The sequence below is a fragment of the Corvus hawaiiensis genome, chromosome 28 (genome assembly GCF_020740725.1).
Source record: "Corvus hawaiiensis isolate bCorHaw1 chromosome 28, bCorHaw1.pri.cur, whole genome shotgun sequence".
Lineage (NCBI taxonomy): Eukaryota > Metazoa > Chordata > Aves > Passeriformes > Corvidae > Corvus > Corvus hawaiiensis.
In genome coordinates, this window is record NC_063240.1 from 3,565,095 (window position 1) to 3,579,784 (window position 14,690).

Sequence of the window (14,690 nt, forward strand, 5' to 3'; positions counted from 1 at the left end):
AAAGTGTTGTTCTGACTGGGGCTGCCATGAGTCTTCTGTTTGTGTTAAATCCCCTTTTCCTTTGTCCCTCCCTCTCGCCATGGATTGGGGTTTTTTCCAGGTGTGGCAGCTCCTCCTTGGGGTTCTGACCTCTCCTGCTGGAAATAAAAGCTGAAGCTTTGGTTCTGCAGGCAGGGGAAGGTGTGGCCACCTGGGAGTGGTTCTGGAGGGGATGGGGTGGCAGGGGGTGGAGGTTCTGGATGGATGGAGATTGGAGCAGGATGCTCCAGGAGCAGTTAACAGCTGGATGGCTCTCAGGGGAGGGTGGTGGGTGGTTAGTTCTGATTTGGAAAGGTTTGGAATTGGATGCTCTGAGGGTTGAGCTGGAGCAGGGGGGGTAAATGGGTCACCGTGGGGGATCTTCCTGCCTGTGGCAAGGGTTGTGTTGGGATTTCTTTATCTTCCTCCTGATGTTTCTTTATCTTTGAGGATGTTTTGCACTCCAGGGATGGTGTGAGGCCTGTGCAAATCCATGCACTGTCCAGTGTCATTACTTCCCTTTTCCCTTTCTTCCCCTTAGTAATTGTCATTAAGAAAATCTGCTCCCTGGTTAATCACTTTCCAGCCAGGAAATGGATGTACAATAGGAACCCACTGGGAGTTTTGAAAACACATCTATTTATGCTTCTGCCACTTTCCTATGGTCAGGGAAGAGGCTGGGTGGATCAGGGATATTCCCTAATATCCCAGGGAAGCTGGGCCACTGCTCAGAGGTTGCAGCTGGACACGTGTCCTGCATCCAGCTGTGAGCAAGGGTTGGGGAACTGTTCCTTCCCTTCTGTGCAGAGCCCTCCTTGCCATGTTCCTGGGATGGAGTGATCCACGTGGCTTCAGCATCCCAGCAGTGTGGGATCCATGGCAAGTTGGAGCTGCCCAGCCTTTATTTCCCAATTTTTTGTCTGCTGGGATCCTTGGCACTCTCAGTTTGTAGTGAAGCTGTTCCAGCTCTCCCTTTGGGAAGCAGGCTGGGAAGGTGATGGTCCCACCTGGAATTCCTGTTCTGGATAGTGGGATTCCCATCCAGGGGATGCTGGGCCTGCTGGGGGGCTGGTCTGCAGCAGGATTGATATCAGGCTGCTAATTCCTTCCTGCTGTGGGAGCACTGGGAATGCTTTACTTTTCCTGAAGTGGCCATATGGCATTTTTCCATTGTGTCACCCAGCTGGCATGACATGAAGGGAATTGTTCCTGAGGATACTCTGCTTCTGAGCTGGGTAATTGAAGGAATAGGAGGGGAACTTGGACTAAAATATTGGAAGCATATTGCTTGCCTTAGGCAGCATTTCCATATTGAGCATTCCAAGTGACAGAGTCTGGTGCTATATTGAAACAAAGCTACTTATTTTTGCCAGGTTCTTTGGCTTTTATAACTGTTTTCTGCAGTGTTTAGAGTAAAATTTCCCTGAATATGCAATCTGGGGGTTTTTTTGGGAAGAGTGAAACACTTGCAGCACTTCTTGTCTGAAGGAAAGTTGGTTTCCTGTCACCTTGGAGTGATGCTTGAGCACAGATTTTGGGCTTTTACTGTAGGCACGCAGGGCAGATTTTATTTGATTTTTATTCATCAAACAGACTTTTGCCAGGCAGTTTATTTTCTTTAGGAGCTCCTTAGCAGCACCTGCTATAGGTGACTGTTAAACACAGGGCAAACTTGCTCACAGTGCAGCTGGAGGACACAGGAAGACGTGGAATGGAAAGCCCGGCATCTTTGTGTTTCTGGAAAACAGCTTTGTCCCTGCAAAATGCTTCGTGAGGTCCCAAAATTCCAAATGTTGGAGACAAAATAAGCACAAATTGAAATAATCTGTCATCAGCAGAGCTCAACTCGTGAATTCCACTCCAGTGTTACAGGCAGTCATAAGAAAAATCAATGTTTTGAGAAGAATCAAGTGCTGGAGGAGGGGAGGGAGCTTGGCAGAAGTTCAGTGGGAAGAATCTCAGATCCCACCTGCAGCTTTGGCTGAACTTTGTGGAGGGTGGTTCTGTCTTGTTGTAAAAGTGAAAACTGTGGTGCATAAGGCAGCAGTAAATCCTGGAGCTGGGCCTGCAGGGGCGTGCTGGGTTTTTAGATTAATTTAACAGCCAGGATCCCAGGACAGTTAGAGATTTCCAGTTCAAATGGATTTTGGGTTCTCCATGGAAAGTGATTTGCTGAGAAGTTGACTTCAGTAGAGGGTTCCATGCTTGTTTGGGTTTGTGCATCTCAACAATTCCTTCTTCCTTGGGAAATTATTACCTCTGTGGCTTTTCACCATCTCCAGCCTTCCCACCTGGTACAATCTTTCTGAGAAATATTTTCTGTCCTTTCTGCCTTTTGCAGCAGTCCAAGAGACTCAGAAGCTCATGATGTTTGTAACTTGCCCCAAATCCTCCCAACAGGATTTTTTCAGATTACCATTAAAAGAAAAGTTGCTAGGAATGTAAACAAACAAAAAACCCATGACCACCCCCCAAACTCTCCAAACAATAAACTTGTGTTTGAAAAGCCTTGGAGAGAAGGGCAGTCACTGTTGCCTCACCAAATTGTTCTGCAGCCTTCAAATTCACCTCCTGGTTTTCCCCACTGGATTGTTCTTGTTACTGCTGGAAGTTCTGAGCTTGGACATGAATGCTGTAGAGCAAGGCCCAGTGACAGCATTTAAATAAATCCCGATTGTTCAGGTGTATTTCCACCCTATTTTGTCCACAATTATATAAAAAAAATCCCTCTTGAGCAATGGTTCCACACAAAATTGCAGCCTCAGTTGTTCTGTAGTCACTTGGTGATAAAAGAGCATTAAACTTCCCCAGTTGCAGGTGGCAAAGTGTCCTGGGGGGTGTTGGATGCCCAAGGCTCTGCAGAGCCACAGCTGGATCATCCCTGCAGCTGGAGAGGGGGGAGATCCGTGTGGGGCATGAGAGGAGTGGGAGGAATTTGCTCCTCATGCACTGGCTTGGGAGGCTCCTGATCTCCAGCTGTTGTTGGTCACTGAGTCTCATAATCCTGTTAAATGAATATTTACACCCTCTGCCCTGCTTGGGAATGTGCAGTTCCTGCTCATTTAGGGGAAAATCAGATTCTTTGCTGCTCTTCTCTCCTGCATCCCAAGGGAAGGATCCTCCTCTAGAGCTTTTCATCATCATCATCATCATCATCTGCTTCAGCTTTTTGGACTAGAATGTCCCACTTCCAACACATCTCCCTTTGTTCCAACTCCTTTTATCTTCTCCTTTCTCTTCCCATGGAACTGAGAAGTTTCCAACATTACCCCACTCTTTTCAAGTAAAACCATCTGAAGGAAGCAGGAGAGTTCTGGAAGGTCATTAGACCTGGCTAATTAGAGAGCCTTTCTTGGGGAATTCCTGCATATGTGCAGCCATCAAATTAAAACCCGGCATGGCAATTAAGAGGCAGATGGGTTTGCATGGTTTCCGACTGTAAATATCCTCAAGTGGCCTCCAAATCGGAGCCATCTCAGGTATCTGGGCCAGGAGGCTGAGGTTGCTCAGTAGCATAAAGTGCTTCTCTTCCTGGGCTCCCCTTGAAGAAAGTTTTTGGTGTTTTTTGGTTTTTGTTGAGTTCTCAGTGCCTGTGACCTGTTGTTCCCTTTCCCTGAGAGAAGAAAACACGAAGCAGGCTTGTTCATGGTGTGCTGGAGCACGCAGCAAGATGTGGAATGGAAACCCCGGCATCTTTGTCTTTCTGGAAACTTTGTCCCTGCAAAATTCTTCCTGAGGTCCCAAAATTCCAAATGTTGGAGACAGAATAAGCACAAATTGAAGGATCCCTTGCTGAGCTCAGAGCAGTTGGGAGTTGGTGCAGTCCCATGTTGGACTCTGCTGAGAACCAGGATTAGTTTTGTGTTTATTTACTCAGGGTTGTTATAACAGAATTCCTGCCCTGCTCCATAAATCTCGTGTTAGCAGGAGGTGGCAACGATGATCAAACCAAGAGCAGGAAGCAGGTCAGCATTCCTGAAGGTGGGATTTGGGCTGGATGGACACCTCTGTCTGCTCCCAAGAAACCCCAGGAGCTTCTGGTGGCTGGAGCTGGTTCGGCCCTGGGGGTTGGGGATGAGTTTGGGGCATAAATCAGTGCAAGCCTGGCTCTGTGGCCTGCAGGTCTCTTCCCTAAGTCTGGCCTGCCTGTCTGCCCGCTTTTCCTGTTCTGAGCAGAAGCAGGGGGTTGTGTGGGAGTTCCAGTGCCCAGGACCTGGTTTGTGATGGTGGCTGACATCACCTGTACCTCAAAACTTCCTTGCCGCCAGGAGCTGCACTCAGGGAAGGATGAGCCAGCTGTTTGTTCCTGATCGTTTTGACTGCCCCATTTCAGCGGGAAATTTGCTGCTTTGGTATTTGAAAAGCCCTCCAAACGTCCCCTGTGGCTTTGAAATGATGCCACATTTTGGAGGTTTGGATTCGTGCCTCCGGTTATTTTTGAAAAGAACAAGGACCTAAAAATAGCCCTGTGTACTTTTCCAGGCAGAAATGCCGGCTTTTCGGGAGCCAAGTGTTTGCACGGAGGCGGCTGGAATGAGGCATCTGCCTGTGAATTTATGGCTCTGTGCAGCGTTACCAGAGAGCCTCCCTGGCCAGCACTGGGGTGAGAACCCAGCCCTCCTCCTCAGCACAGGGCCCTGACCTTCCCAGCTTCCTGCTCTGCTCCATGATGAACTCACAGCCTCTGTGCACCTCTGGCTGCCTCCCCCCAGGCTGGGACCTGCTGCTTTCCATCCAGTTGCAGGAAGAGTTACAGGAATCAGATGCTGCTGAGAGTATTCCTGCAGTGTCTGTTTGAAAAACCTGAATAAAAACCTGTTATGGCTTCTAAATTTAGAAGCAGTGCAGGCAGCAGCTCTGGAGGCGATTTGGCTGAGCTAATTATCCTGTTAGATAAAGCATCTCCTGCATTGTCTAATCAGATGAAAATATCTGTGTTACAGATGGTCCCTTCCATTCATTATTCACTAAGGAGATTAAGTTTCTGAGAGAGAGGAGGAGCAGGATGAGGGAGGGGACAGTGGAGGAAGAGATTGAGTGTGGCCCTGTGGCTGTCACCGTGTGGATGTGTCCCCTTCTCCCTGAGTGTCCAGCATGGACCACGTTCTGCTGGTTCAGCTGCTGCTGCTGCCCTGGGGCAGGGATCAATCAGCTGGACTTTCCTTTCCAGTTCTTGTTTCACTCTCAAAATTACTGCAAACCACCAAGCCAAGTGGGATTTTGGGGGGATTTTTTTGGATTCTCTGTGTCAGTTGATGAGTCAAGGAGCTCCTTTCCTTCTTTTACGGCATCATTTATTGATCCCTGCCCCAGCACAGTGGGTAAGGAGTGGTTACAGGGGTCAGGCAGCTCAGTCCCTGTTAGAGGGGAGCATCCAGGAATCACTGCCTTTCTTCCAGAGGGGAAAAAACAGCCCATTTTCTCCCAGCCACAGTTGCTCATCTGATTATTTCTGTACTCCAGTGTTTTTCCTGGTGAGGTTTTTCCCTTGACTCTTGGCAAAGCATGAGCTGGGGAAGCAGTGCCACACAAAAGTAGATGTGTTTAAGCTGGGCTGTGGTTCATTTGAATTGTTAAATGGCTCTGGCTTGCAAAGTGTTCATCCACCATGGGTGATATCAGGTTAAAACCTGGAGATTTTGGTTATAAGTGCTCTTCTAACCACACAGACAGGGCAAACACACAGTGAAACTGGACCCAAGTAAAGCCTAACAGCCACTTAGGTTGGATTTCAAGACCTCTCTATGAAGTTTAGCGTTTCAAAATCGTTTCATGTTACGCTGGTTCTTTGTTCTCTTGCAGACTGTGGCATTAGGGTTGTGCTTCCTGGTTTTCCCAATGTTTTTCTTGCCCCGTTAGTGTATGAAAACCCTGAGGAGACGTTGGGAGCCGGTGGTGTGGAGGATGCCATAGAGAAGCTGACTTGCAAAAATTGTTATAAAATAAACACAGTTGCCTGTCATGTGGTTTTCTTGGACTTCGCCTTAATTACTCAACCATGGAGCTGTTCACTACAAAAATAGATAAGACTGAGACAAAATTATCTCTTCAAATCAATCTAGAGGTGGTGTCCACAAATAGACATCCAGAAAAAATCTTTCCTTATATATGAGATGAGAAAAACTCTTCTTGGAACTTTTTTGATCTTGAGTCTCTGGTTCAGATTCTGGCAGTACCCAGCAAGGTTGGATCTTTGAGTTCAGCTTCCAGCTTATCCTTTGTTTTTATTGCAGCAGGGATGTCAAAGGTGGGAGATCACAGGTAGTAATTCTGGTTTAAATCTGATTTCAGCCCAGCTGGTGGAACAGGTATTTCTCAGTAACTTGAGCTAATCTTACCTGCTCTGTTCAGTTTCTAGTACTTAAGGCTCTTGACCAAGTTCTTGATCTCTTGCCCGAGAACCCTGAATGTCCTCTTTGCTCAGCCCTCTGGTGTAGCAGCAGGACATTTTTGGTGGTTTTCCCCTTCCTTTCCTCCTGGAAGCAGCCCCATTCCTGTTGGCACCTGTGGCTTTGTCCTTCCCCGTGGCTCAGGCAGGTTTGTCACCCCCTCAGTGTCCCTGAGCCATACCAGGCCCTGGAGCTCCCTTTGGCTGTTCCCAGGCTGAGCCAGCCCTGAGGTATGGAAGTTGTTCCAGTGCCTGCACTGCAGTGCTGGCACTCTGGAGTTGTCACTCAATGAGAATTAGTGCTGCCACGTGAAATCCTCACTCCTTCCCATACAGAGAAACCGGTGCAGACAAAGGATCCTGAGCAGTCGCTGCCGTTGCTTTGATGTTCCCGAGGTTCTGGCACAAACCATCATCTTCAAAGGGTGTCATCAGCATTAATTATAGAGTTGCACCTTATTTTTTCTCTCCTCCTCTTATCTTCCTCCCCCAACCTTCCTGCTGCCTGACTTGTGGCACAGCAGAAGAGTGTGGCCTGTGGACTTCTCTCGTTTCAAAACACAACTGAGAAAACATTCCTCTGTGCAAGAGCTCTGTGTTCACCTGGCGCTTGATGTGGTGTCATTGGAAAGGTGCTCCTCAAGCCACTGAAGTCAGAACTGTATTTATTTTCAAATAAGACCTTTCTGTTACTTCATTTCCAACTCGAAAGTGTTAGAAGTGCTCAAGGTTTATATTTAGCACCACAAAAATCAGATGCTTGTTTGTGCAGTGCAGCAAGAGCCTGGATTGGGAGCCAGGGCTCCCAGCAGGAGCTTTTCCCAATCCATGCTCAGCCCTCTCTGCTGAGGGGAGATCACCAGCCTTGGGGGGCTTCAGGAGGCATCTGCTGATCAGCTTTGGGATGAATGCCAGCACTTCTGGCTTCTCCATGGAGCAGCCAGAGACCCTTCCCTGTTCTTCCCAGGCAGGAGAGCGGCCGAGGGTGGGAGCAGGGAGGGAGAAACCTCTGGGATCTGACGAATGAGCAGGGTCAGCTCTCCCTGCTCCACCTCTGGGTTTCCAAAAGGCTTCATTTGTCCCTGGTTGCTGTGGGGTCAGGGAGCTGGTCCAGCCTGTTTGTCCCTCTCTGAAGGGAGCAGGAGGGAACCCTGTTAACTCCTCTGTGTTTCTGTGTTCTTTGTCTTGTTTTAAGCTGGAAAGAGGTGACTTCCTCTCAGAAGAATGGAGGGAGAGGATTGCAAACACAAGGTACAGTACAGCAATTGAATGCTGCTTTCTGAGCTGGATATTTGGGAGTTTGTATAATGGAAATTGGGAGGCTGGCCAGCTTTTTATATAGAATTTCCATAGCAAATACCCCAAGTCTATCTGCCAACTCTTACACTGGCCTCTTCAGATCCTGTCTTCTGACTAGAAGAATGGCTTTGAGTGCATGTCCCATGATATTCCATACAAGGGTGTATCCAAGATAAATTCTGGTTATAAGAGGAGCACAAACCTCCCATTTGTTTTGCATATCCCTATAGTTCATGTCAGGGATTCTGGCAAAACTCTCCTTATCTTGGCTGTTGGGGCACACAGGCTCACTTTCCCTCTAATAAAAAGGAAGAGACCCAAGTGAGTTTGTTTCAACTTAAATTGGAAGTTCATTTAAACTAATTGTCTTGAAGATTTATTTATGTGAGGAACTGCACAGAGGGTTAGGCTCCTTTCTGAGGGAGCAGAAGGAGAGTAAGTTTGTTAAAAGCAATAAAAATCGTCTGTATTTTTAAAGCTTTACATTCTTTCAGCCTTATGGGTAGAAAAAACCCTCTTTATTTTTATATGACCTTCTGGGCCACCCTGTTATGTGGGGGAATGGAAGGCAGTTGTCAAAGAGGGCTCTGAAAGCCTTCAGAGTTGTGGCAATTTCTGGATTGCTCCCAAAGCTCTGGTTTTGAGAGCCTGGAGGAGGCGTCTGCCAGGCTGGTGACTCCTGCAGGATTCTGTCCCTCACTTTCTTCTGGAGGTGCCTTTTAATTTGTGGGCAGACTTGTCCCAGCCTTGCAGCGCACTCGGGTTTGGCTTTGTTGCTTGTTATTCCAAGTGCACACTCCTCCGCTGCCCGGGCAACTTTCCTCGGAATTAATTTAAATTTTAGAGGAATTTTTGGCTTAAGGAGCTCTGACTGCACCCAGAAGTGCTGGGAGATGTTTGGTTTGTGTGGCATGGCACTCATTGTGTGTCTCAGTGCTGCTCCACCTCGCTCTGGTGCAGGATCAGGTAATTCTGGAATGGTTTGGGTTGGAAGGGACCTTAAATCTCATCCAGTGCCACCCCTGCCATGGGCAGGGACACCTCCCACTTTTGCTCCAAGGTTGCTCCAAGCCCTGTCCAGCCTGGCCTTGGACACTGCCAGGGATGAGGCTGGCACCAGGACATAGTTCCCGGTGTATTCCAGGGGATCCCTGTGCCTGTGGCTTGGCAAAACCTCCTGGAACGAGGGCTGAGCCCAAGGGGGGGATTCGGGGTTCCTGTGCCCTGCATGTGCACACAGAATTCTGTGCCAGAGTGAACACTATAAAAACACACATCTGCACGCTCTGGCTTTTCCCCTTCCTCTCCTGGATCTCCTGGATGTTTTCTAGTTCCATTAATATGTTTGGCTCTTTTGCAAGGCCCTTTTTTTTATTGGCACATGGGAAGGAAGAGGAAGAAACCCCTGCTAGCTTTACTTGCCAGGCAGGGTTTCCTGAATTTCCAAGAGCAAGGCGTAGCAAGATAAACTTTTTTTTTCTCTTGGTGTATAAACATTTTTTTTTCGTTCGTGGGTTTTAATAGCTTTGGCTTCTGCTCTTAAACTCCATGTCCTTGTTGAACACGTTTCATGTGTGGAGGCACTGGGAAGGGAGTTTTCCAGCAAAGAAATCCGTTCTTCATGTGGGAACAATAGGCCAGGATGGCTTTTACACCTCACAGAATCCTGGAATAGCCTGAGCTGGAAGGGACCCTCAGGGATCATCAGTGCAGCCCCTGGCCCTGCACAGACACCCCAACAACCCCAGCCTGGGCATCCCTGAGAGCGCTGTCCAAACGCTCCTGCAGCTCTGGCAGCCTCGGGGCCGGGCCCATTCCCTGGGGAGCCTGGGCAGTGCCCAGCAGCCTCGGGGGGAAGAACCTTTCCCTGAGATCCATCCCAAACCTCCCCTGACAAGTTCATTCAGCAGGGAGCTCAACCACTTCCAAGAGCTGTTGAGGACTCTTGTTGCAGCCTGGTAGTAAATGGGCACCAGGGACAATGAGACCAGGCTGATGAGACCTTAAAACTAAAGGGGTGTTTCTTTTAAAATCTGTGATTAAATTATTTTTTTAATGTTCTGGTTCTTTCCCAAACCCTTTTATCATTTATGGGATTCTACCTCTGATTCTACCTCTGTGCAGATTTCTTTGTTTCCATATGATTTTTTTTTTTTCCCCAGGAGCAACCCCCTCCCTCGATTGAATTTCCTAACCCAGAAAGAAAGATACAATTCCTCTTTTTGTGGGTAGGGCTGAAGTGCTGGGTTTAGGACAGGGAAAATGTGCTGAGATGTTACTGTCTTCTGGCATTACAGGGAATTTAGAGCTGGAAGAGAAACAGGGTGCCCAGAGCAGCTGGGGCTGCCCCTGGATCCCTGGCAGTTCCCAAGGCCAGGCTGGACACTGGGGCTTGGAGCAGCCTGGGACAGTGGAAGGTGTCCCTGCCCATGGCAGGGGTGGGGCTGGGTGGGCTTTAAGGTCCCTTCCAACCCAAATCATTGTGGGGTTCTGAAATATATTTTGATATTTTGCTGTAATCTTTTAAGTCCCCCACCAAGAAGGAACAGGATAAAGTTTGTTGTGCTGAGTGTTGCTCTCCATGTGTTGGGTGGCAGGAGCTGTAGAGTTGGGGACCAGCAGGTTTGTCCATGGCTGGAGTGGCTGGGAAGGCTCCAAGTGGCTGTGATGTGGCTGGGGGGTCCCTGTGGGATGTTCCTGGCTCCCCAATCTTTAACTGGGTCATTGTTTTGCAGTGTTATTTTTGTGAATAACTTTGCCTTCGGGCCTGAGGTGGATCACCAGCTGAAGGAGCGCTTTGCGAACATGAAGGAAGGTAAATCCGGCTGGAAATGTTTTTCCCTTGGTTTCCTGATTCCTGTGGGAGCTGGGGTGGGAGGGGGGCTCAGTTCCAGCTGGCAGAGCTGGGCTGGGAGGTTTGTTCTGTGCCTTGGGGCCAAGTGTCTGCACCACAGTTGGGATTTCCACTTCCCACCTTCATGGCTGCCCAGACCTGCCTGGCTCCTTGGAGCATCCCTTCTGCTGGGACGGCTCTGGAGCAGGGTTGGGGTGGGAGGAGCTGCTGGGCCATCTGTCCCTCTTTTGGGAGCCCACAAAACACTCAACAGCCAAGGCCAAACTTCCTGCTTCCCTGGCAGAGTGCAAGGCTAGGCTGGATGGGCTTGGAGCACCTTCGGATACTGGCAGGTGTCCCTGCCCATGGCAGGGATGAGCTTCAGGGTCCTTCCAGCCCAGCCCATTCCATGATTCTTGGCTGCAGAGGCACAGCTTTGGAAGGCCAGGCTGTAATTCCATACAGAACTCACTTCCTGGGTTCTCCTGTTCAGAGTTGTTCCATTCAGTGCTGGGTGTTAACTCCTGAGTATTGAAATGCTGGAGTCTCCATCCCTGCAAGTGCTCAAAAACCTGGGGATGTGGCACTTGGGGACAGGGTTTAGTGGTTACCATAGTGGTGGTGCTGGACTTAAAGATCTTGAAGGTCTTTTCCAACCTTAATGGTTCCACAATTCCATGCAAACAGGGACACTGTCACTGGATGCTCCTTGGGAAGCCTCACTGCACACCCACTAACCCCACCACGGCCTTTCCATTGCCCTGGGTGTCTTTTCTTTGCTCTTAACCACTGGGATAACAATTTCACTTGATTGTGGCAGAAATGACAGAAATAACAATTTCTGACAAGAAAAATGTGTGGTGTGAACAAAGCAGCTGTGGCTTCCCATGGCACAGCTTTGTGCTGAAATAAATAATGTGACTTTTGGGCTCTGCTGCAAACCATCAAACTCCCAAACTTAAGCTGTTTTCTTTAATTTAACTGGTTTACTTTTTCGTTTTCCAAACTTGTTTAATGGTGGCTTGAGAGCAGTGGGAAGGTGGGGCTGGTTCAAGAACCCTTTTACAATGACGAAACCTAATTTCTCTTCCCAGAGTGTGCTCAGGCTCTGCCTTGAGCTGAATGACCCCAAATACCCATGAAATGCAGATTAGTGGCCTCTAAATAAAACAGCTTTGGGGGCTTGTGTATAAAAGATCCCAAGGAGGAAGGAGATAATTGAAATTTCTTTAGATTGCCACTGAGAATTAATGTATTTTTTTTCCCCAAATGTTTCAAATCTTTCATTTTAAAGTGATCCTTGAGGTGTCACCTGGCAGGAATCATAGATTGGCTTTCTTGGGGCTGCCAAAATGAGGATTAAGGGATTTATTTCTTTTTTTAGTGCTATACAAGGGGCAGGTTTATAGGGCTGCTCTTTAGGGCTCTGTACTGGGTTATATTTATTAAGTAGTTATTTCTAGAACAAATAATGGAGCTGACTGTGCTTTTTTTTATTTCTTTTCTCCTTTTTTCCAGGTGGGAGAATTGTGTCCTCAAAACCTTTTGCACCTCTAAATTTTAGAATTAACAGTCGAAACTTGAGTGGTATGATTGCCCTTTTTATTGTTATTACAGTTGTGGATATTCATTATCTGAACGTGTCTGGGGGGGTGTTGTTGCTTTTTAGAGTTGTTTAAATAAGTAGAAAATGCTGTTGGATTATTGGGGCACACCAAGTGACAGGTACTTAAAATCAATCAAAAAAACCCCACCCGAGAGAGGAGCAAATAGACACTTTTTGGGGTTTGTACTGCTGTGTTTTGATGTTTGTCCCATCAATGTGTTCCTGCCTGGGCAAGTTTGGAGCTGAAGAGAAATCAGGAGTTCAAGAGTGTGATTCATTTCTTCAGCCACAAAGAGCTGCAGTGACTCACAGGGGAGTTCCTTACACCCTAAATCCAGGCAGATAAACCCCACCAGTCAGGATTCCTGAGGCTTCCAGGTTATGGAGCCAGTCTGGGAGAGCTGGGGGTGTTCACCTGGAGAAGAAAAGGCTCTGGGGACAACTTAGAGCCCCTTGCAGGGCCTAAAGGGGCTCCAGGAGAGCTGCAGAGGGACTGGGGACAAGGCACGGAGGGCCAGGACCCAGGGAATGGCTTCCCAGTGCCAGAGGGCAGGGCTGGATGGGATCTTGGGAAGGAATTGTTCCCTGGGAGGGTGGGCAGGCCCTGGCACAGGGTGCCCAGAGCAGCTGGGGCTGCCCCTGGATCCCTGGCAGTGGCCAAGGCCAGGTTGGACATTGGGGCTTGGAGCAGCCTGGGACAGTGGGAGGTGTCCCTGCCCATGGCAGGGGGTGGCACTGGATGGGCTTTAAGGTCTTTCCCAATCCAAACCATTCCAGGATTCTGTGAAATGTTCAACTGTGAACATCTCCTGTGCTGTGCATTGAGCAAACAAACCTCTCTGAGATACACCCAGGCCCTGGGCCTGGTTTATTGCCAGCACAGGGTTGTGTCTTTCTCCTCCTCTGAACATGCAAGACTTGATGTTTGCCGGTGTTGTCCTGTGCAAGGACATGAGCTGCAGTTTAAGGAGCTTTTGGGATGTTCCATGTTTTGGTTATGCTTTTGACCTTTCTCAGACTTCCACTGTTGAAACTGGGATGTCTGTGCAGGGCCGGGACTGATGATCTTTGTGAGTCCCAGCTCAGGTTATTCCATGAAATTTCTCAAGCAAAAGAACAGTCCAAGCTGGGGTTTACTTGTATTTACTGTGTCCAGTGCTAAACTTTCCCTAAATCAACCCCGTCTCATTCCCTCCCTGTGCAAACATAGGGAGCAACTCACTGAGTTCCAAATCTCGAGCTGTGCTAATTTCAGCTTAAACTGCTTTTGAAGAACAGTAATTTTTGGACTGTCATGAAGTAAATTGTGGCATTGGGAGTTATTTTTACCAAACTGGAATTCTTGTGGTGTCCCACACATCAGGCAGCCGAACCTGCACTTTTCTTCCCTGTTTGAAATTCTCTTCATGGGCCTCTGGTGGTTTGGAACCTTATTGACCCTTGGGTGCTGGACTGCCAATTCCTTGGAGACAGGGACTTGAAAATAAAAGGGAAAAAAAGGTGGAATGGTGCTTCTGGAACACCTCAAACTTCAGGAAAACTTGAATCAGGCTGTCAGTTTGCTAATGAGGCAAAGAGAGTGTGAGTGAAGCTTGGGCCCTCTTGCAGAGCCCACCAGAGCTTGAGAAAATCCAAGAGTGCACTTGGAGAAGTTTCAATGAGACCTGCCCACAAAAATACAGGGGTTTGGCCTCTCAAGCCTTTTCTTTCCTGGATTCTTCCCATTTCCTTCTCTCTCTGCTGCATTTGGGAGACTGAGGCCAACATGTGCTGCTCCTTTCCCCTCAGAACAGCCCTGGCTACGAGTGCCAGCTGAGCCAGATCTTTATCTCATTCCAGCTCCCACCCCAGCACGGATTCATTGGGAATGTTTTCTAGAATGCTGAAGTTTCAGATCTCAGCTGTTGTTTAAAGATGAATGGAAATGCTGATGTTAAAATTATATTGAGATGATTAATTGGGGTTTGGATGGGTGAGAGGCTTAGCAAAAGGAGAGACAACAGCTTCCTCCAGTAGGAAACTTCCAGGGATTCAGACAAAAGGCCCTGAAAAAAAATTACCTTTGCATGCTACAAACAGGGAGAATTGTGGGAATAAATTTTAAGGCTTAATCCCATTCTGAACCATATTATGTTTGGGAAATACCAATATCAAACGAGCTTGTGTGGGATGTGCTGGGCCTGGGCCTTGTTCCAGTGGCCTGTTCCAAGTGACACTTCCAGGGAAATGCCATCCCCAGCCATGGCCAGTATCCTGCACGTGGTACAGGGGATGTCACTGCTCTGCTGCCTTTGTGCTGCCCCACAAGGTTTTTCATAAGACTTTTATTCATCAAGGCTTTTTTTGGTGCCTGAGCATGACTTGAGTCACGTCTCACCTGCCTATCAAATACTCTGATCTCGAGTATGAGCATTTAAATCATTTATACAAAACAATGGAAAAGATCAAGCTTTAAGAAGGAGGCACCAATTCCCTCAACACCACTTTTGTCCTTAGTGCTTCCATCTGTAAGAAAAAGTGGAAATGTGGAAAGAGTTGGGACAAAT

General features: G+C 48.1%; 1 protein-coding gene across 8 annotated transcripts in view; it reads left to right on the forward strand.

The window, feature by feature from the left end:
- The window catches only part of DOT1L (DOT1 like histone lysine methyltransferase), a 75,739-nt gene that overhangs the window by 28,261 nt on the left and 32,788 nt on the right, over positions 1 to 14,690 (forward strand). For all 8 annotated transcript variants that reach the window (XR_007200145.1, XM_048287578.1, XM_048287580.1 and 5 more), the window contains exons 8-10: positions 7,602 to 7,657; positions 10,441 to 10,520; positions 12,057 to 12,125. Coding sequence is in view for 7 of the 8 variants with exons in the window: in XM_048287578.1 (XP_048143535.1) it covers positions 7,602 to 7,657; positions 10,441 to 10,520; positions 12,057 to 12,125 (205 nt within the window). In the remaining variant the exon portion in view is untranslated. The remainder of the gene's footprint in view (positions 1 to 7,601; positions 7,658 to 10,440; positions 10,521 to 12,056; positions 12,126 to 14,690) is intronic.